The sequence below is a fragment of the Ostrinia nubilalis genome, chromosome Z (genome assembly GCF_963855985.1).
Source record: "Ostrinia nubilalis chromosome Z, ilOstNubi1.1, whole genome shotgun sequence".
Classification (NCBI taxonomy): domain Eukaryota; kingdom Metazoa; phylum Arthropoda; class Insecta; order Lepidoptera; family Crambidae; genus Ostrinia; species Ostrinia nubilalis.
Window position 1 is genome coordinate 11532491 of NC_087119.1, and position 26697 is coordinate 11559187.

A 26697-nucleotide genomic window follows, 5' to 3' on the forward strand; every position below is an offset into this window, starting at 1 on the left:
GTTATAAACTGCATTTAAACATGAATTTGATTTATTATTTGTTAAAAAAAATGAGTTTTATAGCCCGACCAGGAACATAAAAACCCTCGCCATGTTGCGGAAAACTAATGGTAGGTACTAATTTCTTTTAATGGCAACAGTAACTGAAAACTTCATTGACTTGTCACCTTGCATGTCAGTCTATTGCTGTCAAAGTGTAAACAAACTTTATTTTAAATGTGTGCAATTGTTTTTGTGAATTAAATTGCTAAAATCTTTTTAAAGTCGTGAAAGAAAAGTGGTTCACAATGTGTTAAAGTATTTGTCGAAGAGAAATACTAAGGGTTCGGACAATATTTTCATTGAATAAGGTTTCCGACAAAGGTTGTCAAATTGACTGACATGTTTATCGTATAGTACAGTCCACTATGAAAATTAGCTGCTCACTCTGCCCGGTGAAGCTGGAAAAGCTCCTCCAGCTACCAGCGCGCGTCCCTTCAAAAAAAAAAAAAAAAGCCGGAAACCTCCCCGACCCGACCGTGGATCACCAGTATTCTACTACACAGTAAAGTATAGGGTAAGGTGGGGCACAATGTTACACGGGGTACAATGTTACAATGCATATTTCTCCGTCCCTTTCTATTAGTTGTATGATGTTCAGCGGCTCAGTTCAGCAGCTCTTATGAGCTTGACAAACGTGTATACCAACATCATACAACTAATAGAAAGGGACGGAGAAATATGCATTGTAACATTGTACCCCGTGTAACATTGTGCCCCACCTTACCCTACCTAGGTTATTAAAAGTTGATCGATCTGTGATAAATAATTTACCTGATTAATTAGTTTTATGAAGTAGGAATTTTATTTCATTAGTGATACCCGACAAGAACGTAGATCATCGGATTTCTAGTAAAGTGTATCTACCTTAATTAGTAAAAATGTTAATTGATCTGTGATAATAATCGAGCTGAATAAAAACGTTTTTGATTGTTATTTTAGTATTTCATTCTAGCTATTATATTTCCAAGAATAACCTGGTTTTGCCATGTCTGAATACAGTTTTTTTTTTCGGTTTCGGTAAAACCGGTTTTGTGACCCCCTAAATCCCATCCTTACGTTCATATAAAAAGAATGTGCTTAATCTATACGTACATAAGGCACCTAAAATAATAGAGAGGAAAGAATTGATTGTATTGAACAATGAACCGTCTCAGCTATAAAAGACCCACTAAACTGAACTGTCCCACCAAACACATTGATAGGGGGCGCCACCATTGTTCACCTGTACAAGGTTTCCCAAAAAGTACTGTCAAGCCGAAGCCCAGAGGTAGAGTATCACTAGGGCTACCCGAATACTCGATTTTTTCAAGTTATTTATAATTTTCAGATGATATGATAATGATGAAAATCTTTATCATATTTCAAAAACTGGGATAAAATCTATCCTACGTCCTTTCCCGGGACTCAACCATCTCTATGCCAAATGTCATCAAAATCGGTTCAGTGGTTTAGGCGTGAAAGCAAGACAAAGTTACTTTCACATTTATAATCTATATATATAAAAGAAAGTCGTGTTAGTTACTCCACTTATAACTCAAGAACGGCTGAACCGATTTAGCTGAAAATTGTCAGGGAGGTAGTTTAGAGCCAGGAGAAGGACATAGGATACTTTTTATCCCGTTCGAAATAAAAAAAGCCTGCTTATTTATTGCCATTAAGGCGGAACAAAGTTCGCCGGGTCAGCTAGTATTAGTATAGATGCAATGTTTTTGCCTCGATTAAATAAAACATTGTGATCAAAATAAAAACTTATTATCAAAATATTTTATAGGTTATTAGGTACTCAATACACAAATCAGCCGGCTCCTAGTCTAAAATTCTTATAATCGAAATTAAATGATTTAAACTACAAATAAAAATGATTCAAACAGTACTAGTTTTTAGGTTCAAATTCGACTGCTCTAGTGGACGCACGGAACGGCAACGTCGCAGTCGACCCATATTATTTGAATTATTTGGCGGGAAAATAGTTTTTGGCTTTTAATTCTGAAACTAAGAGGCCTAGAGATTTGAAATTATGTCTCGTGTGTACTTTAATTATAACGAATTATTTGATCTTTAAAACGCAACTCTAACTTATACGGTTTTAATAATCCACCGTGTGTTACGTGTCACCAGCTTACACATACGTATCGGTTCGTAGTTCGAAAACGGTTCGAAATAAAGCTTTGAAAGATTTGAAGTCGGGTTTTTTTATTCGACTTTAATTTATGAGATATAAAACATTGATGTAGCTTAAATATTTACGAAGATACAGTTGTGTAAGCTGGAGACACGGTACTCCAGCTCGCACATAGTTTTTTGATCGTGGTTTTAACAGTATTTGAGCTAAAGTCTTGAAAAGTAGAAAGCCTACTATTTGGATTCGACTGTAATTTTTAAGGTATAATACATTATCGTAGCATAAATATTTACGAAGATACAGATGTGTCAGCTGGAGACACGTGTCCTCAGCTTACACATAGAAAACAACTCATAGTTATGAAGTTCTAATGGCTCTAATTGAATGACTGAGAGGTTTGATGACTCTAATTAGGCTTTTATTGATGGTATACTTGGAATTGCTCTAGGGCCAATGAGGAAGTTGGAGACATTCTCTTGGGTTTTTATGTTCCTGGTCAGGCAATTATTAATTTATAATCGATTAAGGTTATCGACTGTATCAACGGCACGACGAGCAATGCTAGATCACATCACTAGTGACAGTCTTTCTGTGGTGCATGTTAAAACTCAATGTTAAAAAATGTCTATGGTGATCATGAATTACGGCAGGATAAATCTATAATTTGTGACTCATAACACTGAGATAAGCATTAAACTTAATCGTTAATGTCGAAAAATATTGTTTTTGAGGGCTGGCTGACCAAATCGCCACCCTCCAAGCGCATATGGAGAACGGTAAGTGAAACATTCCATTGAACACTCACCTTTGTTGACAGATTGTGTGCAAGCTTTTTGTAGTCTGGCCTGAAATTGTTTTGGTAACTTAATCATTATTCAAGCTGATTTTCAGTATTTGTGGGTACTTACATTAAAATGTGCATAATTTCATACCGAGCAGAAATGGCGGAGAAGGTGGTTTGCTTTGCGGCAGTCTGGGGAGCTCCCAGGGCAGTACTTCTTAGATTACTATGCGGACCGGAATTGCAGGCGGCTCAAGGGCACCATCAACTTAGATTTGTGTGAACAAGTATGTCAACTATTTGTTACTTTTACTCTCTCAAACACGAATTACATTGGAACAAAACACTCAAAACACAAAATCAAAACATATTTATTCAAAGTAGGTAGGTACCTCCTAATCACCATTATTGTCATTACATTAGTTAGTAATGTTCAAATTCTCCAATTAGTTGTTTTTTTAACGAAATCAAGATGTTTATTCATACTAATTAGTATATTTTGCCTAACTGATAAGGTAAATATAAGCTCTTGGGTAATCTTTTTTTAAATGTCATGTTTTCACAACAATTACCTCTCCTATAACTTATTGGTGTATAACTTTCATAAACACATTCAAAAGTAAGTACATTTTACTCCATAAACATAATCACAATCACAAAAATTCAATACAAAATACCAACATAATAAACTGAAAATGTGTTTGACAATACTGCAGTACATCCCTCCTTGTCATGCCTATAAAGGTGTAGATACAAACCTATCACAACATCTTTCTCATTGACCAATAAAATATAACACATCCCATTAGAAATTGTAGGGATCAAGGTGAAACTGAACAGTCTGTGCCCGACAGGGAAAGAGGTAGGATCTCTCCCCTATTCTCTCAACACTTCACTAACTGATTACACATCTTCTATACTTATAATAAATCTGTAGAGAGGTCAATTCTGTACATGAAATATATTTTCAAAATAACTATCAGGGGGTGATTAGTGATCGATACTGATGCCAAAAATGCAATCAGTAAAATTTTTGTCTGTCTGTCTGTCTGTCTGTCTGTCTGTCTGTCTGTATGTTCCTTATAGAAACAAAAACTACTCGACGGATTTTAACGAAACTTGGTACAATTATTCTTCATACTCCTGGGCAGGTTATAGGATACTTAGGAATTCCCACAGGAACGGGCATTAGCGGGAAAATCCTTTTGTATGAAAAATCTAAACCGCTTAAGTTAGACGCTTGAAATTTGGCAAGCAGGTACCTTAGTAAACTTTAAGCTTATCTATAACAGGATATTGCAAAATTCCTACGGGAACGGGAATTAGCGAGAAAAAACATTTGTATGAAAAAATCTAAGCCACGTAAGATAGACGCTTGAAATTTGGCATGCAGGTACCTTAGTAAATTTAAAGCTTAGTTACAACAGGATATTGCAAAATTCTCACGGGAACGGGAGTTAGCGGGAAAAAACATTTGTATGAAAAAATCTAAATCGCGTAAGTTAGACGCTTAAAATTTGGCATGCAGGTACCTTAGTAAACTTAAAGCTTAGTTACAACAGGATATTGCAAAATTCCCACGGGAACTGGAATTAGCGGTAAATTCCTTTTGTATGACTGACTCACTGACATACCCACGCACAGCCTAAACGGCTAAACGTAGGCACTTGAAATTTATAAGGGACGTAGCTTAGGTACCGTAGAGGTGCACTAAGAAAGGAATTCCCGAAATTCCCACAGGAACAGGAATTACCGGGAAAATCCTTTTGTATGAAAAATCTAAACCGCTTAAGTTAGACGCTTGAAATTTGGCATGCAGGTCCCTTAGTAAACTTAAAGCTTAGTTACAACAGGATATTGCGAAATTCCAACGGGAACGGGAGTTAGCGGGAAAAAACATTTGTATGAAAAAATCTAAACCGCGTAAGATAGATGAAGGGGTAAAACGGGATCCACGCGTACGAAGTCGCGGGCGGACGCTAGTTTGCAAATAAAACAATTTATTCAACTTTAACTTCAATAAGAATAGTGGTGATAATGTGAAAATGTTGTGTTCTATTCAATTAATATAGTAATTTTGCACTAAACAATGAGAATTATGGTGAAAACATCGAATTGTTGTGCTAGCTTAAAGTAATACTGTTGAGTATTAGTCTATTTTCCTGCTAATTACATATTTGACTTTAGTTGTAGCTTTTATCATTATTTATTAATACTGTTATGCCAATTGGAATTTCCCATCAAACATTTAAAGAATTATTTGTCCAATATTTCCTGTTAATTATGCAGAGCACTAAATCTTTGCAGTTTTGTTATACAGTTTTTAGCTTAAACTTAGATCTCTGTTACTTAATTTCGTTGCCCCTCTCACTAATTTTTGTCAGCAGTAATTTCTTGCATCAATGCAAAATTTTAATTTAACAGTTCAACTATAACTGACTTAGCAATAATCTAGTTTGATGATGATGATGTGACTCGTTATTAGGCACAAAATATCTTAGAGTCCTATACTTTGAGGAGAACTACACACAGTTTAGATACCATTTTACTTTTATGTTACCTATAAACATTTTAACATTTTTGGAGGTTGATGCTGGTTTGCATATGGAACGTACGGGTGGCAATAGTGCATTAAATCCGAAGCTGCGCGGTTCAGTGTTCACCATACAAACCCAGTCACGGACATATCACCTGGAAGCCGATTGTGAAACAGACATGGAGAGATGGGTGGATGCTATCTGCCGGGTCTGCGGCCTCCGGGCTACTGAAGATACTTCAGAGGAAATAGGTAAATGTTTTATATTATTTAACTTTATCCTCTAATATTTATAGATCCTGCTTTGCTTCTGGCACAGTTTATATTTATGGAGAATACCTGTTTATGTAAATGTATTTTATCCTATAGATTTGCTGAGTTGATTTCATAAAGTATTTAAATGATAATAACATAATCTATTCACGAGAGAACCATTTTCTATTTTACATTTGCTGAAAGATTTCAAATGTTAGAATTAATTATGGTACACACAAGTATTCAGATTCTGGAACAGACCTTACAGTTTTGTGCAATAAATTATAAAATTGCTGGTTTGAAATTTGGTTTTTATGAATATAATTTGACAGGCTGTGTTTAAATTATCAATTCTAGTCATACATTTTTATAAGATGCTTGGCTTTAAAATATACAAATTCTGGCAAGTGCACTTAATGCAAACACTAATGTTTAGCAAAGCGAATTATCTTAGGCAATAGCGAATGGCTATTATCTCCTGGTATTTTGTATTATTGTGACTTTATGCAATATGCTGACTCATGTTTTCATTCAATGCTGATGATGAATATAATTATTAAACTATTGATTATGTGAACTCAGTACTTATGATGATGTGTTTTCAGTTACACACCCACCTATTACGAGTGCTCCAGCGGCACAATATGAACTAGCTGATTCCACTGGGCCCTACATCCCTATATCTGAATGTATCACTGGAGTGCGAGCACAGGTACATATTATACTAATAATAATCCAAAATTAGTGTTCCAAGCACAGTACACCTGGTTTTTATTTCAAATTTGGATTTTTATCAAACAATCATGCTTTTTGTTAGCAAAGAAAAGTTTATATAAATATGTACACAAATACAGTGCTGTTACTCCGACTTGAGGTCGTATTAGTGCAGATTGCTGCCGTATTCTACAACAGCTATGCAGACTGGACAGAACCCAGACATTAACGCTTAGTGCAATATGTTGTAATTTGGTTCCCGTTGGAACCATCAATCAAGAACAATCTGTTCTCATCAGACACTATGGTCTAATTGTTTTATTTGTAATAGCTCTTAGTCAGATTAGTACCTGCTTAAAAAAAGAAATAGAAAATAGATTAGATCCATTTGCAATTTTTTTTCATAAACTGAATTTAAATAGAACCATAAAATTAGATTAGGCATTTCTTCTTGGGTTACTGGATTAAGACAACCTGTTTTTTCACGGTCACCAGATTAAGATAGAACCAGAAATAGTCTTGGGTACGGGCATTAAGTTAGAACCAGATGTTTTCCCTTTGGGTCACCAGATTGACGTAGAACCAGAAATTTTCTTCTTGGGTCATCGGATTCTACCTTAGAACTAAGTATACTTTTTTTTTCTATAGAACTGAACCAGACTCTTTTCTTTTGGGTCACCGGATTAAGATAGAACCAGAAGTTCTCTTCTCGATGGAACCAGATGGTTTCTTCTCCATAGAATTAGCCTTTTCCCTCTTGGGTCACCAGATAAAGATAGAACCAGACGATGTCTTCTCGATAGAACCTGACATTTTGCTCTTGGGTCACCAAAGTTAGACTTTTTCTTTTTGGTTTTTGCAGATTAAGATAGAACCAGAAGTTTTCTTCTCGCTAGAACCAGACCTTTTCCTCTTGGGTGACCAAATTAACATAGATTCTGGATCTACTTTTCGATAAAGCTTTATCGAGAAGTAAACCAGTACTTCTCGATAAAGCCTGGCATTTCGGTCTTGCGTCACCAGATTAAGACAGACCCAGACGTTTTCAACTCAATAGAACCCGACTTTCCATTTGGTCACCAAATTAAGAAAGAACATGACGTTTTCATCTTGGATTACTGGATTGACCCTTTGAAGAAGGGTAAGAAGAAAGAAAGAGAGGAAGAATCTCACAAATTACTCGTTAATGGCCGCCGATACCAGAAATTTTTTTTCATGGTGTCACCAGATTAAGGTAGAACCAGACTTTCCTTTTGGGTCACCAAATTAAGATAGAACGGTTTTTTCGCGGTAGAAACAGACTTTCCTCTTGGGAGGAGTATGGTGAATATTGTGGTAGGACCAGCCATTTTCTTCTGGATAAAACCTGGCATTTTGCTCTTGAGTCACCAGATTAAGATAGTACCAGACATTTTCTTCTCAATAAAACCTAGCAATTTGCTCTTGTGTTACCAAAAATTAAGATGGAGCCAGACATTTACTTCTTTACTCCTGGGTCACCAAAGTCGGACTTTTTCTTCTTGGTTTTTGCAGATTAAGGTAGAACTATACTTATTCTTCGAATACCACGGCATTAATTGCTGCGTATATCGCTGATATATCAACCTAAGCTAGCGAGGATATGCTTCTTCCTAACGATTTCATTACACGCACCGCGCGACACAACGTCATACGCCTAGCGTTTTTCCAAGTCCTGAGCATTTGTTTTAAAAACGCAATGCAAAAGCTGTAAGGTAGATATATTAGCTAGGTGGGTTCTCGGTGTATCAAATACACCTCATAATCCTCTCTGAAACAGAATTGAATTTACAAATGGAAACTTCTAGAGTTCTGGATATCATTTACGAATTTTTTCTGTATTTTGATCGTTACAAATTGAAAACAGTGCGTCAATGATGAATGAATTTAGGGGTGGCCGCGCATTTAGCACTTACGTAAGCAGTTTTACGTTTCAAATATGCACATATTGTGCAGCTTATGAATGTACTTTATAATTCATGTTCTAGGATTCGCAAAGAGCTTTTACCTTCGATGCTAAGAACATTGTCACAAGTGCAAGGACGCCGCTTGAGAGGGTAGCCGACAATCGCGACAATCAGATGTACATTAGTCAGCCCCAAATTCGGCTCCATAACGCAGATCTGTCAGAGAACGAGTCAAATCTGAGTGAGGAGGAGTGCCGGTCACTCAATGCTAGTCAATCCAACATACGTAAGTAACTTGTTTATATTCATCTTGAGACGTTTTTTTTGCATTCAATTTGGTTTTCAAATGTGTTATGAAGTGATAAAACTGCACCTTTACCGTCATTTGACTTTAAAATTGAATAAAAATAAAACGATACCATGTTGTTACAATTCCTCTTCTTACATGCGTTTTTTTTTCAGGTGACTACTCAGTCGCAAAATCTTTCACAAAACTCTCAATAAATCGGGAAAAGAATGGAGGTTACGAAGACGGTATTTACAGTTTTATAATTATTTTGATGCATAACATTACGGTAATACTATATTTAGGTAATTATTGACTAAATATTCGTCTTTTAGGACCGCCAGTGCCGCCTCGTCCTCCGAAAACGTTTGCTTTAAGCAAAGAAATGTTTACAAAAGAAATTCCTCCTACACCTAAAATTCAGGAACCAGTAGTGGACCCTCAAGATCCCGTAAGTATCTATAGCATAATCTCAGTCGGTACATGTCAGACCACAGCTGGGAGTAATTCCCTTCAAATGAGCTCCGGCTTTTTATACCTACCAGCCGCTACCAGTTTGCCACTGACTTTTTCATTTCTTGGGGTCAAATCAAATCATTTTTTTGCATTACATTATGGTCAGTTGATAGACCAGCAGCGTTTCATGGTCGTTGAAAAAATCGTATATTCTACTATTGTCGGTCCTGTGACACGTATCACCTACCAGCCTACACGCACTGTAATGTATAGTCTTTTTCACGTAAGATGATCCGTATGACACTTCAAGGTTATCCATATTACGCATACTACATATGCAGAATATTTTGGAAAAAATATTTGTATTTTATTAGCAATATAATAAAAAAAAATTAACTACTTGTCTTGAAATATATAGTAAAATCTGAGTCTATTGATTATATTTTAATTAAATACGATGTAAAAATATTTTTTATTTTATGTACGCAATGTGTGAAACGGAATAGATTTAGTGCTGGGGTATTTCTTGTATAATAAAATCGATTATTTCCGCGGTTTATTAATCGATTGCAGTGAATACTTACTTATTAAAAACATCACAAAAATCAACTATATTTTTCGATTATTGACTTTAATAAACGCATTGAAAATAAATTAATAGTTTTTAATTTAAAGAAACAGAACCAGTAGGTACCTTTAGGGAATCGTTTTTTTTAACACAAACCATGAAATTTGAATATTATCAATAAAAAATTGTTACAATAATATTTGTAATTAAAAAAAACATGTTTTTTGTTAAAAACACCTATACAAAATAATTCTCAGTGTTCTTCAGGTTTAGTTATGTGACATCTCTAAATCTTTCAAACTCGAAACGTCATACGGATCATCTTAGGTGAAAAAGACTATAGTATGCCATTGGACTATGTCTGTTCTACAGCCGATTGCGTGCGTGTATAACATATACACACACATAATAATATTATATGTGCTCGGCGCATACCTTTTATTTGTACTAAAATAAGGTTTCATTCCTCATGATAGCTGTGATCCACATGCAACTTTTCTTCTTGTCATTGAGTTAGGATGAAATCACACAATCTTATGGGTCACTGAATAGACTATTTGACACCATTCCCCAATAATTCGAAATCACAACTTTTTATTACAAGCCTTTTATTATTATTATTACAAGCTTTATATTGACTTCGCTTGTTTGTTAGTGTGGGACAAATCTTGAAACTGAATTTAAGACCAGTTCTCCCCAACCGTTTGAGCTGAAATTTGGTATACTTATGTAAGTGCGATGTACCATTGAGCTGGTCTGATGATGGAGTCAGGAGGTGGCCATAGGAACTCCTAAATGAAACGGCGGAATCACATCGAATTTGGATTCGTTGGATTTGTCTTTCCGAGCACTTTAGTGCTAGATGATGTCTAGGGTCCTGATAATGAATTCGGGAGGTGACCATAGAACTCCTAAACGAAACGGCGGAAACTCATCGAGTTTGGGTCCGATGGATTTGTCTTTCCGAGCACTTTAGTGCTAGTTGATGTCCAGGGTCCTGATATTGGATTCGGGAGGTGGCCATAGAACTCCTAAACGAAACGGCGGAAACTCATCGAGTTTGGGTCGAATGGATTTGTCTTCCCGAGCACTTTAGTGCTAGATGATGTCCAGGGTCCTGATAATGGATTCGGGAGGTGGCCATAGAACTCCTAAACGAAACGGCGGAAACTCATCGAGTTTAGGTCCGATGGATTCGTCTTCCCGAGCACTTTGGTGCTAAATGATGACCAGGGATGAGATTGAGAAACAACTAAAAAGTGCAAAATAAAATTATGATAAAAAAATCTTTTTTAAAAACAAGCTTTTATTCTGAAATGCAGTTGTACTAAAACAAAAAAAATAATACGTTTTAGTTCAACTGCATTTCAGAATAAAAGCTTGTTTTTAAAGTTCAAACAATTAATTTTATTACCTGTAAGTTAAGATTATTGTAAAGTAGTTTTAATTGAGTTTTATGTAAGTGATTTTTTTGTAATCTTGAAACCTAAACCTACAATTATTATTTCGATCCGCAGCAGACGTCCGGGACCCGGCTTCAATCGCCACGGCGCATGTCCCACGGCGCCGCGCCTCCGACGTCGCCGGTGCGGCCCAACCATTCCGTCGGCGGTTCTTGGCGGGATGACGACGAGGACATACATATACCGCAGGTATTTACTTTTTTTTTTAAAGATTATTAGTAATTTGTTATTACATAAATTACTAATACTCCCTTTAGCCCCTCGTACTAAGCTAAATATGCTTGTATCACGAGTGAGCTCACCACAATAGTCGAACGGTTAACTTCAAACTTATGCATCACCACTTCCACCAATATTGGTACCAGCTAGGAAGGAAAGCCTAGTTCTAAACTTTCTTTCATTTATCCCAAAAATGTGTCTTTACAAGGATCCAGTGTCTCTTCTTCAAGCGACAAGTAGTAACGCTTGAGCCAATTTTTATAGTTTTGAACTGTTAAATTGTGATTAATCGCTATATCCATCTGTTTAAGAGGACACGTGAGATCATTATTTAATTTTATAATCACAAATATTGGTTGCAATGCTTCCCATGTTGCCCGGTTGCTAGCGGCCTGCGTTCAGCTCCTTCCTGCTACCTTTACGATGTCGGTTCACCTTGTACGCGGCCTCCACTCTAGAACCTTGTTGCCCTATCGGCCATTGCTATGATCAATAACACTAACGTTTAGGCGCGATTGGTTCAAATTATGAAAAAAATACAAATTCGCGATTAGTCCAATTCGCGATTGGTCCAATTTGCGATTAGTCCAATTCGTGATTGGTCCAATTCGCTATTGGTAACTGTATTTTTGTTGCAGTCGCTACATTACTACAACTTGGCCAACCTTCCACCAGCGGTGGACCGCGCGTTGAAGCCGCGGCCTGCACCCAACCCTGCATCCCCTAACTATTCAACGCAAGGCGACAGCGCATCGGTATGTATCATTCGTTCGTACGTTTCAGCCAAAAGACGTCCACTGCTGGACAAAGGCCTCCCCCAAGGTTTTCCACAGTGCACGGTCCTACGCTGCCCGCATCCAGGCTCTTCCCGCGACCTTTACCAGATCGTCGGTTTACCTAGTAGTAGGCCTGCCCATGCTACGTCTTCCAGCCCGTGGTCGCCACTCGAGAACGTTTCCTAGAGAGCCCCAACGGCCATCGTCTCTACGAGCTATGTGCCCCGCCCACTGCTACTTGATTTTAGCAATTCTGCGAGTTACGTCGGTTACTTTGGTTCTCCTGCGGATCTCATTTCTGATTCGATCACGCAGGGAAACTCCGAGCGTAGCCCGCTCCGGTATGTATAGTACTTGGTAATAGGCAATTATAGTTCTTGCACTCATTGAGTTTCAATTACGCATTATTTTACAAAACACATGAAAACAATATAACTCGCTCGAAGTCGATGTGGCTTTTTCGACTTTTTCACAAAAATAACAAATGGTCATGAAGATATCACTTTCTGCAGCGGTTGACAGATCTCGCAATTTGCTTTGACAGGTGACAATAAACATTGCCACATGAAAATCATACTTTTCCAATATTTTATGTGATCAAATGAACTTCAAAGTGAAGTTCGATCATTATTATATGAGTCGCTCCATTCGAAGATATAATATTACCTGGTAGTTCCCCTAGCCTACATGGCAACGACGCACTTAAATTTTTAGAGATAAGTCGAATTTTTTCGACAGGCAACAGTAGTTTTTTCGATTTTAGACTGGCAACACTAAGTAATAGTCTACCTTCACTCACTCACTCGCTCTGCTACCTCATTCATTTTAGAGATTGCATTAAGTTCTTAACAAAATCATTAAATTGGGTAGGGTGGGCTGGGTTGTTATATCTTCGAATGGAGCGACTCATATAATAATGATCGAACTTCACTTTGAAGTTCATTTGATCACATATTATATTTCGTCGCTCTATTCTTCAGATATAATATTACCTGGTAGACCTTTAGAGAAATGATTTTGTTAGGACTAAACAATGGTGTATAATGCATATCACAATAAAAAAACATTAATAACATTAACATGTTGGTTTTATTTATTTTTATAAATGAAAATAAAGAAAATACAATTTTTCTTTCTATAATTATTGACTATAGTTATTGTAATCAATATCTAATGATAACAATATAACCATTCGCATAACCAAAAGTATAACTTAAGGGCGAAAACAAACTGATTCCGCAAATACATTTTTTGTAATTATATTTAATCGATAGAATTTTGCAAAAGTATGATTATTGGTCCACCCAGCTGCTTTACGAATAGTTTCGATGCATACACCCGCGGCACTGGCCGTAGAGGTTGATGCGTGCCGTGTACTGTGCGCACTGAAAATTGAAACATCTATTCCACTCTCGGATAATACTGATTTTAACCATCTACTGATGGTCTGGGGAGAAATCGGTTTATGAGGTTTTTTGAAAGATAGCAGCAAATTATTTGAGTTTCTAATATTTTCTGTACAACTAATATAGTCTTGAAGTACTGTAGCTGGACAAATTTTTAAGTTTTCTTCGAAAAAGGGTAAAAAGAGAAGCGGTTGGTCACGACCAGGCGCTGAAGTTTTAATTATATCTGTGATACTTATTGTGATACCATTAGATAGGACTTTGATGTTATCTAATTTAATTAAGGATAAGGTTTGAACTCTTTGAGCGGTGCATAGTGCTAGAAGAGTCACTAACTTTTTTGTTAGTTTTTCAAGAGTGATCTCTTTGTTTGGATACCAATTTGCTATTAAGGTAAGTACTAATTGCGGATCCCACGTATGGGAGTATTTGGGCTTCAGAGGCTTTGACTTGAAGACACCTTTTAGAAGACGCTTTATGCACTCATTAGAACCTAAGTCATTTCCTAGTAACAAAGAGAGAGCAGATCTGTGATTGTTAATAGTTCCATAGCTAGCGCCCTTATGAAATTCTTGGGTCAAAAAAGATATAACTTCAGGGACAGAAGATTGAAAACTGTTTATATGTCTACTCTCACAGAACTGCCACCAGGCTTTATAACTTACATTGTACTGTTTTTTAGTGTTATTTGAGAGTGAAGCTAACATCAGATTTATGGCTTCTGGTGGGATATTGCGGTTTAAAAACGCCTTCCGGAGAGTTTCGCTGCAGCCAATGTAAGATGATGATGCAGTCGGTATGGAGGTGTATTCCTGAAACAGGATTGAAGAAAGTTTTCATCTGGCTTAAAATAAATTATATCGGAAACTAATAAGCGTTTCATTAGCGGATACCATGGCTGTGATGGCCACTTAGGGAAAACTAAGATGCCTACAGCTTGGTCATGGATAATTTTCTGTAAACACTTCAGTAGTAAGGGAAAAGGGGGAAACGCGTAGAAATAATAATCTTTCCAGGAAATGGTAAATGCATCTACACATAAAGCATCAGGGTCTGGAAACCATGAAACATAAGTTTCGCATTTGGCATTGATGCGGGAAGCGAATAAATCAATATTGGGTTTACCAAGTTTAAAAACAATTTTTCCAAACACATCGTCCGTCAATCCCCATTCTGTGTCAGGGTTTTGTTTTCTAGATTCAATATCAGCCTCTTTATTATCTTTAGTATTAATATACGAACCAAATAATGTTATATTACGCTTCTCGCACCATTGCCAAATTTGTCTGGATAGGTCATTCAAATGGGGGAATTGTATGCCTCCCATTCGGTTAATATAGCTAAGAGCTGTAGTATTATCGATACGCAATAAGATTGCACAATTTGTTACGTTTCGAGCAATGGTTTTTAATGCCAAGTAAATTGCTAACAACTCTAAGTAATTTATATGTAATGATCTTTCATTCGTTTTCCATGCTCCATGCACCCGAGTATTTTTACAGGAAGCCCCCCAACCTGTCTTAGATGCGTCTGTAAAGATTTCGAATTCAAAATTCGTGACATTTAAATCGTTTTTACATTTAAAAACTTGTTGGTCCCACCAGTTCAGATCTTTCAAAATACACTCGGGAAGTTTCACTTTTGAATTGTAATTGTTATTATTATTATTTAACATCAGATATTTTTGTCTTTCTAATGTTTTGGTGTACAAAAAACCGTACTTGACTGCTGGACAAGCTGCTACTAGTACTCCTATAAGCTGAGAAAATTCCCTAATTGTGCATGTGGGCAGTTTAGAAAACCTTTGTATTAATTGTGCAATCTTTTTGCGTTTTTCGTCGGGCAGTGAGATAGTCAAGTTTGTGGTATCAAAATAAAAGCCTAAGAACTTACATTTCTGTTTAGGTTCTAAACAGCTTTTGTCGGTATTGATTATGAATCCGAGGTCAGTTAGTAATGGACATGGCGCACAATTTTTGTTGAAGATGCCAAAAAATACTACAAAAAATTAGAATGAATACTGTATTTTTACTTTTTTGATATCTTTAAAAATGACTGAAATATTCAAGCTCAAAGTGCGCTCTTCCGCTAGGAGCGATTTTCCGCGCGGATTTTGAAAATGTGACGTAGTAACATGAAAAGCTGCATGTAAGATATTATCTGTGTACAATGGTTAGAATGGTTAGTAGGGGAGCCGAAGCGGGGATTTCGGGACTTACTAAAGAGTGGCAGACTAACATACAAGGAAATACTTTGTACCTGGTTGATTACCTTTAAATATGAATTTTTGATATAAAACGGCATTAGTTCTTATGCCTCTCACCCAAAAAATACCTCAATTAAGCCCAAATTTGAGACCGCAGCCAAACTTTGAGTGACGATGGAAACTAGCCTAGATGGAGGACACATGAAATTGAACTTCTGCTTCTTCATTGATAAAGACTTATCATTTACCATACCTTATCATTTTGTATTCCATTTTCAAGTCACTTTTTTTTCGCTTACTGTTTAAACAAAACGTGGGATTTTTTTAAATCTCAGGTCTTTTGAACGCACATCTGAACGATGTCTGGTTTTAATTTCTTCAGTTACTCCGTGACCATGGCGCTTGCAACAGTGCCGAAATATCAAAACTAAGGTACATGGTAGCAATCCCGTCAGTAACAATAATAGGAAAATGTCTTGAAAAATAAGTAAATCGTATATTACTTTATGTAACTAATTTTATTATGTATCATACTTATAACTAATCACTTCATTCAGAACTAGAAAACGATTCCAAGGATTCCACTTTTCTTCAATAGATGATCAAGATAAAGAGGTATTTATTATAAATTGTTCTTCCACCATTTCAATTATTCTATCTTACATCTTACTTGATGAAATCTTTTTCAATTTTATTTACATGGTCATAACATTTTCACCATTCCTCTGCACCAATTTGTGAGGTACACCTGAAACCCCCGATAAAGCAGCTATTATAAGAATAATATTTAAAAAAAACCCTCCTTCTGACGCAGTTAGGTAATAAACTAAATGTATCTGTTACGGTTAATGTGATAAATTGAAAAGTATTAATAATAACCGGTTATTATGAATAATTACCGACAGTCGCGGTGAAAGTGATAAATTAATCACATTTAACAGTGATTATTTAATAATTCAACCATAGTACTAACAAATTTCATAAAAGAGAACAACATCTTGTGTACGTGCTCGTGTACAGCCAAACTTTAGAACGTATTGATATCATATATTATTATAATTTGGCATAATGAGTTTGGAATGTTTCTTGCATAATATTACTTTTCCATAATGCCTATAACATAATGTTTTGATTTAAAGTGAAAAATAGGTTAAGGTGCGGCGGGGGTGGCCCTTGGGCCACCCCTAAGCCGCCTATTTAGTTTTATACACACATAAATGACCTCATATTAATCACATTCACCAAATCATGCGGTAATTATTCATAATAACCGGCGATTATTCATAATTTTCACATTTATCACTTTGACCGTAACATATCCAATTTCACTCCAACTTACTGTCAACTCAACGACGCGCTTTAAAATCAAAGAATGACTTTGAATTATGCCTTATTTTACAATACACATTGAAAACAATATGACTTGCTTGAGCTTTTTCGACTTTTTCACAAAAATAACAAATAGGCATGAAGAGATTACAAAATTTCTGCAGCGACTGCAGTTCGGACTTCTTTATGCGTCCACTACACATACAATAAAATTCGAACTATCGCACATTTTTTCTTTTTAATTCTAATTCAGTAAAAAATGTTTTTGAAACCTTCATTCAAAATTCAAAAGTTATTATCATATGACAGAACTTATGACCAGACTATGTACATTGAATAAAATATTTTTCTTTTTATCATTAAGCTTAGCAGTCTAATAAGTTACTATGACACTCGAGTTAATCCACATTCAGCACCATAGCCTCCCCTTCTACAAGGCCCTCTACAAATGTCAAAACGTCACTTAACCCTTTTAGCACCAGTTCTTTTGTTTTTGAGAAGATGTACCCAAATTTTTATATCAATTTAATTATAGTCCAGTCGTTTGGTACAAATTAACGTGGTTACCTGGAAAGTGTTCCGGGAGTTTTGAAAATTGGTGATTAAAATAGATTTCGCTATGCTCTCTGTTAGTTAAGTGTGATTGCCGCGCTCGTTGCGAAATTGGAAAAATGCTGCCTTAGAGAAGATTTTTGATAGTTACATTCTTTCCTATTTCGTCGTTGCAGCCAAATGACGTTCACTGCTGGACAAAGGCGAGAGGCCTTTGGGTTTTCCATAGGTTTTTCATAATGAACAGTCCTGCGCTGCCCACATTCAGGTTCTTCCCGCGACCTTTAGCAGATCGTCGGTCCACCTAGTAGGAGGCCTGCCCACGCTATGTCTTCCAGCCCGTGGTCGCCACTCAAGAAATTTTCTGCCCCAACTCTGTCTGTCTCTACGAGCTATGTGTCCCGCCCACTGCCACTTGATTTTAGCAATTCTGCGAGCTATGTCGGTCACTTTGGCTCTCCTGCGGATCTCCTCATTTCTTATTCGATCACGCAGGGAAACCCCGAGCATAGCCCGCTCCATCACCCTTTGGGTGACCTTGAGCCTTCTTATGAGGCCCATAGTAAGCGACCACGTTTCAGAACCTTAAACTTTCCTATTTATTTCACGACTAGCTTTTGCCTGCGGCTTCACCTGCGTGAAATTTAGTGTCACAGATCGGCATAAATTATAGCCTATATGTTAATCTGGGTTACAAACAAAACAATAATATTGTACAGTTTCAACAAAATCCGTTGAGTACTTTTTGCGTGAAAGAGTAACAAACCTGAGACACAGGAATCTTCCTAGTTCAGGTATCAACCCACCAACATTCTTACTTTTTGTTTTTCCTGATTGTTTGTTATCATAATATTATCTGTTATGTTGGTGAGAAATAAACATTACTTTACTTTATTTTAAACTTCCAGACATCCAAACTTTCGCATTTATAATATTAGTAGGATACAATTATGTAATGTAGAAACAAACAAGACAAAAAAAATGTATACTTCAGCAACGCGAATTTTTTTATACTTCAGCATATTTAGGACACCCGGCAGCGTGTCCTGCCATGATCAAAGAAAAAATAACTCGCAATTTAGCAGGTACATTAATTTGACTGTTTCACAACTCTAAATCTATTTAACTTACATTACATGAAATTTATCACATTTATCAAAGCTTCTTAGCTTGTCTATGTCCCAAAAATTATAAAATGAAAAAAGTACCTAGTTGTCAAAAACCTTTTTAAGGCGGATTTTTTTCAATAAGGCGGGCGCGCGCGCGGCTATAACAAAATTCGGAAAGAACATAGCGAAATCTATTTATTCACCAATTTTCAAAAATTCCGGAAAACTTTCCAAGTAAAATTAACAAATACTGGACTATTTACTCGTTATTGAGCACAGAGACACAAACTTGGTTATTTTTCCAGAAAATTTATATTTAAGTGCATAAATGTAAAAATGGCTTCATAGTGCACAAAATTGGCAATAGGTGGCATAATAATGGTTACTTTTTTAGCGCCTATTTTGAAATGTGATTGAACGATGACAACTAACAACAGTTGTCAGTTAGGTAAAATTTTATTTTAGTTGGAAAAAGACAAAAAGTGGTAAATGGGTTAACGTGCGGGGGCTGCAAAATCATGTTGTGACGTCACGCGCGAATATTGGAAATTTTTGAAAATTTTAAAATGTCCGTAAACTTCTCGAGGCTCTATCTTCGGTAATACTGGATGGATTGAGGTGAAATAAAAACTAGTGTAATGTGTGTGATCTAAACTTTAAATTAAGTCATAATTTAACTTAATATTACAACTTATGCGTGTTGTCCATTGCAGGGTCTTCTTTACATTATTTAGACACTCATTATAATCGCAACCGATACAAAGTATGTCATCAAGGTAGATGACGGATTGAAAACCTTGATTCCTAAGAAATTTTACTATTTCTTTCATGATTTTAGTAAAAATTCTAGGTGCTATGCAAAGACCATAGGGCATTGCGTTAAATTCGTACGTAGTCAAATTTGATTTAGGATTTTCGAACTGAAAACGTAAATATTTTCGGAAACTCATATTTACAGGTACTAATAAATATGCCTCTTTAAGGTCGATTGTAGCTAAAAAGCAATCTTTCGAAATTAATTTTGCAACTGTTCTATGGTCTTCCATCTTAAAATGTGATTTGGTTATATATCGGTTTAAAGATTTAAGGTTTAGAATAAACCGCTTATCGCCGTTGGGTTTCGGTGCTAAGAATATCTTTGAGATGTACTGATCGACATCGGGCTTACATATGGATACGGCACCCAAGTCTAAAAGTTTTTGAATAGCGAGTACCATATCACATTTTTCTTGTGCACTAAAAGTAGGGCTAACAAAATCGGTTTGACAAAAATCTTTTTCGAATGGAATGTCAATACCGTATCTAATCCAGTTAAGAATTTGACTATTATTTGTAATATTAAGCCAATGTTTATAAAAATATTGAAGCCTTCCTGCATGTACCTGAGATGGTCCTACGTCTGGTGATGAGGTTGCCGAGACGTCCCCCGAGTCTTGGTTTGTTGATAAGGTTTTGGTTGTGATTGCGCTTGAGATGTCTGCGTAGAGGTTTGTTGACCCCGTGGGTTGGTTCTCTTGTAACCTCCGCGCCCCCCCCTGTTCTGCGAAAAACGAGGAGGGCCCTGCCAGTTTCCCTGGCTGTTGGCCCGAGTTACAGTTTGGGCTACGGATGGTTTAGGAGTAACCGTATTCTTTTTTATTTGTTGACTCTGAGTCGTGATAGCTTTTGAAGCCTTGATTTTTTCGGATAAATTATTACCATATAGGGTGTCGTCGCGTTCCGCGACTTGAATCAATTGCAAGAAACCTTTGTCTAAGCAGGGGGTGATGAATTTTTTCCTTGTTTCGGTTTGTTGGTGATGCAGATCTGACAGTAAGCGACAACCGTCACTGATACATTTTATTGCTTCGATCTTTTTATCAGATGTAAGCAACGTGTTAAGGCCTCTATTAATGGCAGAAATGCCTACTCCTAATTGATTTTGCAAAGAGCAAATTTTTTTGTCTCGAAATCTCCCGGTTTCGGGAATGGCAGCCATAATTTCGGGATTTAAAGTCGGTGACTTTAGAAGGGGACAATTTTCGGGTATAAGGTAATCCTTTAATAATTTATCGCGGTTTTCTTTTAATAAACCCTTTTTTAACAAAGGTGTCCATATTTTAGCTAAGCTATCGTGGATTTTTTCGCCAAAATCTGGGGATTCATCAACGATTTCCCCTAGGGCCGCTAATATATTGGGATCTAACTCTGGGGTGATCGGGGGTGGCTCTTCTGCGCTGGGTGCAGAGGCTGGTTCCGCTACATTAGGCAGTTCGACGGTTTCCTCGGTGTTGGGGATATCTGCAGGTACTTCAGGAGCGCAAACATCCACCAACTCCTCGACCGATGATGCATCGTCTTCTTCTGGAGGATGCCCCTCGATTTCCTCGGGGTTAACGATGTCAGCGTCTGTAGACAAGACATGACTTGGTTAATTTTATCACTATTTACATAATTCTAATTTTAGAATATGTTTATCGTGATGATGCTAAGCCTTCGTGTTGTTATCGCGAACAACCTCCCGGTATCATTCCCGTATCATTGATACAAACTAGTTTTTTGCCATTGTGTTAACATCGCGGTCAACCTCCAGGCATAAGTATGGCCTAAATTATTATTATAGATAATATTAACCATCGTGTTACCATCTCGGGCAACCTCCCGGTATTTTTTCTTTAATAATAGAACTGGATTAATATAATTGAATAATTAATTTCACCACTTTTTTAACACACAAAAAAAAATGTGGGTAGGATAGTAGGTACTTACTATTTTCTGGTTCCGAATCCGATGCGGCAAGGCATGTTAACCTTCGTTTCTTCTGCAACTTCTCAATCTTTTTGAGATATTTTTCAATTTTTTCTTCGGCACTGCGTTTAGACATACCTAATTGTTTTTTAACTATTTTTCCTACAATAATACTTATTTAGCACTTTAGAGAGAACGTCCGTTCGTTGCCACGCACTTTAAAGGAATGAGGTAGCAGAGCGAGTGAGTGAGTGAAGGTAGACTATTACTTAGTGTTGCCAGTCTAAAATCGAAAATACTACTGTTGTCTGTCGAAAAAATTTGACTTATCTCTAAAAATTTAAGTGCGTTGTTGCCATGTAGGCTAGGGGAACTACCAGGTAATATTATATCTGAAGAATGGAGCGACGAAATATAATTTATGCCATGAGGTTCTGGTTGACTTAATATCAATTCTAAATAATCGATTTTTTCAAGTTATTTATTTAGAATTTAGTTTGAGAAGGGATTCTAATCGCTACCAAATTTTAATAACAACCTATATCAATATTTTTTTACTTTTACTTGTCTATTTCATAGAAATATTGTTATTTTCAGACTTTCACGCGTTTCTTACCCCGTGAAGAGATGAAATCTGACGTACTCCAGTACCTGGATTTGGATCTTCTGCCTATATCTGATTCTGCCAAGGTAAGAATCAATAAGTTGAGCATTTTATGATACATCATTAATTCTTGCAGCTAAAATACTTTTATTCCTTAGTGTGCTGTCGCATTTTAAATGTACAGACGCATTAATAAAGAAACAAAAGTAAACTTTGTGGCGTTTTAACAAAATGTTTATTAATTTTAATCGATTTATTTAAATTAGCTTGTTATCACTATGAAATCATTGTTGATTTCTGTCACTTTACTTACTGCCATACTGGAGAAGAATCACTTTGTTTGGCATATAGATATAACAATTAATGCGCGGAGTTCGATACTCAGTGTCGCATTAGAAATTCACACACAAAGTAATCAAAATATGTGCTCATTATCTACTGCGGTATCAGTACTCAACGTTCGAATAATCTTTAGTATTACGTAAGCAATGTAAATTGTTTACATTATGACGTCGCTGCTGTCATCATTGCTTTCACGAGCAATGTGTTTTGTTTTTGGGCATATTGCTGTGACACCGGCCCCGCCCCCTTGTCACATCTCCCTTTAGTTTCGGTGATCTGTGGGTTATTATTATAAAAATCGGCTTTGATGAATGCTATAAACACCTCTATTGAATGACTCAATTTCTTAGTGCATTATATTCATACGAATTCATTGTGCCTTTTTTAAATTCCAGCCGAACGACACAAAGAAGGTAGAAATAGTCCATGGCAAGTCGTTCTCGGCTGCGGACGCGGACTCCGCCTATAAGACCGTGGACTTCCTCAAGACCGAAGCTTTCAACATCACGCGCCAGGACGCAGAGGCCTCAAGAAACAATTATTGACCCATAACGTAAATTATTATAAAATTGTTTCTGTTGTCAAGCACAGCTTGCAGATTTATTTTCTCGTCTCAGACGATGTTACCTTGCAAGGTTTCTATATTCCGTTAACCCTTAGAGTTCGCTTATTTCTAGGGCACTGCGTTGATCATGCAAGACAATTAATTAATTTATTTTATTACATTACAAAGACGCAATTATTCACTACTCTTACTTATAAATCACAACTCTTGCACATCACATACGTAGTTATTTAAATATAACCTTAACTTTAAATCGCATTTTTAATAATTGCTATCTTTATCGTTTCTTAATAATTGTCGAATATAGAAACCGTGCAAATGAATGTATTTTTTATTTTAATCAACTAAAGGCATTTATTTTAATATTTTGTTGATTATTATGCGCATTTATATTATGTTGATACTTAGTTGTGCACTGATTTGAATGTATTATCGCGAATTTGGTAAAATTTCCTCCAGATTTGAGAGGCTTGTTTCCAACGAGTCAGTCACACCCAAACGAGCAACACTGTTAGGTACTCGTTGGAAAAAAAAACCCCATCCAGTCACACCCTTACTCGTTAACCTGAATTTTCTTACTGTAAGATTTATTACTAAATTATTTAAATTTTTAATGTATTTTTACATTGTTTCTTTACAATGAAATCTCTTTTATCTTTATTTTAAAGGTACTTAATGTGTGTGATCAGTAGCAGTACTGGATGGGATTTTTTTCCTAACGAGTAACAGTGTTACTCGATTGGGAGTGACTCGTTAGGACCAAGCGATTTGAGCTTGATTGTTTTTGATGAAATTCACTCAGATGACTCCAAACTCGAGGTGAAATCGACCCAAGGACAGTGGCATCACAATGTATTGTGTAAGTTTTTCTAATTCTTCCTAAAATCGACTGAACCTCGAGTGTGACTTGTCATCTAAGGGTTAAGTAGAATAGTTACTTGAGTATTCTGCAATTCCTAAGTAAATTCAATCGAAACTGAAACTGTCCAAGAAAAGACGAGTGTATTTGTATCCAATCATATTCCACGTATTGCATGACTGTAAAACTTATATTATTTTCGCTGCATATTATTCTTATTTCAGTTCCACACCACATTACTCTGAGAACTATATTTAAATTTGTTTTGATAATTGAGTATCGAACATGGAAGACTCAGTATTATTTCATTTATCAATCTTTCAATTATCACAATTTTTAAATACATTTATCTCCTTTTTTTATATATTAATATCAAATGATGTTCCGTCTCCGATACTTATGTAAGATTGTTGTTGTTATGCTGTATTAATTTTAGTATTATTTACATACATTTCAATGTGTTTATGAGAACTGTAGGTAGTATGTGTAACCGTATCTTGTATTGTTCCTATGTATATTGAAGGCTTTTCATGACAGCTTTCCATTGGTGTTTGCAGCAAGCAATCTCGCATGACATGCGTAATATTGGCAAAGAGGTAAATACATGGCACCACCAGGTAATATTTTGAAAGATTTGTAATTTCCAACATATTATTTTATTGTCAACCAACAATGGGGATCCAAAATTTAGTCCACTTGAAAAACCGCTTGCCATTACTTCAGTAGTGCAAAATCACCAATAAAAGCAGCATAAATAAGATCTATTTCATACAAAAATAAATGTATATAGTAAAATGCACAGACAATATGTTTTTATTAAAGACGATATTAACTAAGTGACGAGTGTAAGTTTTAATGTCTACCACTCAACCCTCTCTTTTCCGCGTGTGGACAACTTTACATTAATTTGATTTTTTTAAAGCACATTATAGATTTTAAAAAACAATTCATGTATAATTTTATAATTTTTTTTCATAAATCGAAGCTACAACCTCAAATATTACAATTTACATCTCATCAAGAGACCTAAGTAAAAAGAGGATTTCAACAATTTATCGGAAATCTGTCATTTGTTGACGCCAGGAGATTATCACTCATAATCACTGGTTTTGCAGTAAATTTTTTTAATGCAAGTATTTTTACTGACTGATTTCGAAGGACTGATGATGCTATAATAATTCGATGGGATTTGGTTAATGAAGTGACGATGTTAACAAGGGAAGCTTTTGCCTTGAATTCTTCAAGAGAAGATTGATATTGTGCTGATTAGCGTTTCGTCAAGATACTTGAAGAACTGACTCATTTTACAGGTAGGCAGAGGTATGTATTACCTATGGACATATGAATCGGTACAGTGATATAAAATAACAAAAATATAAATACTAATCTAATTTATTATTAGCTTAATGCCTAACCTTTCTTTGCTTCACTGTTTTATATTTTCGTTTCATTTCATCTTATCCATTTCAAGTGACGCCATGTCATTGACGTAAGTAGGTATTCAAAGACTCGTCCAAATGATTTCCTAAAAACCGAAGCTTTGATCAGATATACATTTATTTGCAAAGACACAAAGTAAAATTAAAAGAGGGAGAGACAGAAATACCCGTAGAGCGCACGCGGCGGTGCATGCAACGAACGCCTATGTAAATTCCCCCCACAATCGGAAATATGTGCCTTACGTTAATTTGCTATGATTTTTTACGGTTAGCCTCTGGAACACGTATTTTATCAATTCAATATTTACTCATCCACCTGACTATCCACTTATGATTTTCTAGGTTATTTATTATTAACTTAATATTAACTTTGTTATTTTATGATTTTCTAAATTTTAGTTCGGTTTGAAACTTACGGTCTTATTCATAATAAAATGCTAATATAGGTTTAAAACCTACATTAGCTAAAACGTTTGATAGGCTTAAAACACTCTTATAAACCTCTGATAAAAAACGTTATTCATAATCGTTTACAAACCTTTGATAGCTAAAACAGAGTTTAATATTTTCTTTCCACAGACTATACAAAAAGAATGAACGAAAACAGCTTTTTTGGTGATTTAACTTGATGGACCATGTAAAATCATAGACAAATCGCAGAAAAAAAAAACAAAAAATTGGCAGCTGTGACGTTTTACTTACTGACATTGACATTTGGCACGAAAATTTAATAAAGTTTTCGGTTTTTTCGATCAACTCCCAAGTTTTATCAAACTTTTATAAAACTTGGGATTGTATGTTCTGGATTCTGTACCTCTTACCCTGTACTCTGCAATAAGCTCTTACGACGACCCGGCTAGTTACATCGGATACTAATTATGTCCATGACGAAGGAGAACAGACCGCCTAAAAGGCAACGATCAGAAAACTGGTTGGAGGAAGATAAGGTAGTACTTATTTTTAGCCTGATAAAGTGCCTACTAATTTTTGTAGCATGGTTTTATTTATGTTTGACGCCTAGTGTTTGCTTTTCAGTATTTGCTGAAAGAGTTGGTGAAAGAAAGAGTAAATGCAATCGAAAATAAAAATACAGACACTAACACGAATAAACGGAAGGTTGCGGCTTGGGCTGATTTACAAACAACGTTGGTACATCTTTTGATTTCTGCCTTCAATATAAAATTTTGCCTTTACCTGTAATTCAAAATCCTGTCATTTCTTTTTCAGGTTTAATTCAATGTGCGCTGGTATGAACCGCTCCATTACCCAGTTAAAATCGCAATGGAGCCTCATAAAAATCAGTGCGAAGAAAGACAAGACCATTGCTAGGCAGGCTCAAATTAAAACTGGCGGTGGTCCACCATTATCAGTGCCTGACGATAGGGCTGATGATATAGCATCTTGGTTGCCCAATGA

At 36.0% G+C, this 26697-nt stretch overlaps 1 protein-coding gene and 1 long non-coding RNA gene across 2 annotated transcripts; one reads left to right on the forward strand and one right to left on the reverse strand.

Annotated features, from left to right (window-relative positions):
• Positions 1-2752: 2752 nt before the first annotated feature.
• Positions 2753-24682, forward strand: LOC135086763 (GRB2-associated-binding protein 2). The gene is made up of 11 exons (XM_063981552.1): positions 2753-2940; positions 3104-3232; positions 5532-5733; positions 6342-6448; positions 8457-8661; positions 8838-8909; positions 8997-9112; positions 11203-11337; positions 12006-12122; positions 22070-22162; positions 22814-24682. Exons 1-11 carry the CDS (start codon positions 2872-2874, stop codon positions 22961-22963), a joined length of 1395 nt encoding a protein of 464 aa, XP_063837622.1. The 5' UTR covers positions 2753-2871; the 3' UTR covers positions 22964-24682.
• Positions 13381-20616, reverse strand: LOC135086773 (uncharacterized). The gene is made up of 3 exons (XR_010260597.1): positions 20128-20616; positions 14215-14361; positions 13381-13528 (listed from the first exon to the last, which is right to left on the reverse strand). It is a non-coding gene; the product is annotated as an uncharacterized LOC135086773 (long non-coding RNA).
• Positions 24683-26697: the final 2015 nt, after the last annotated feature.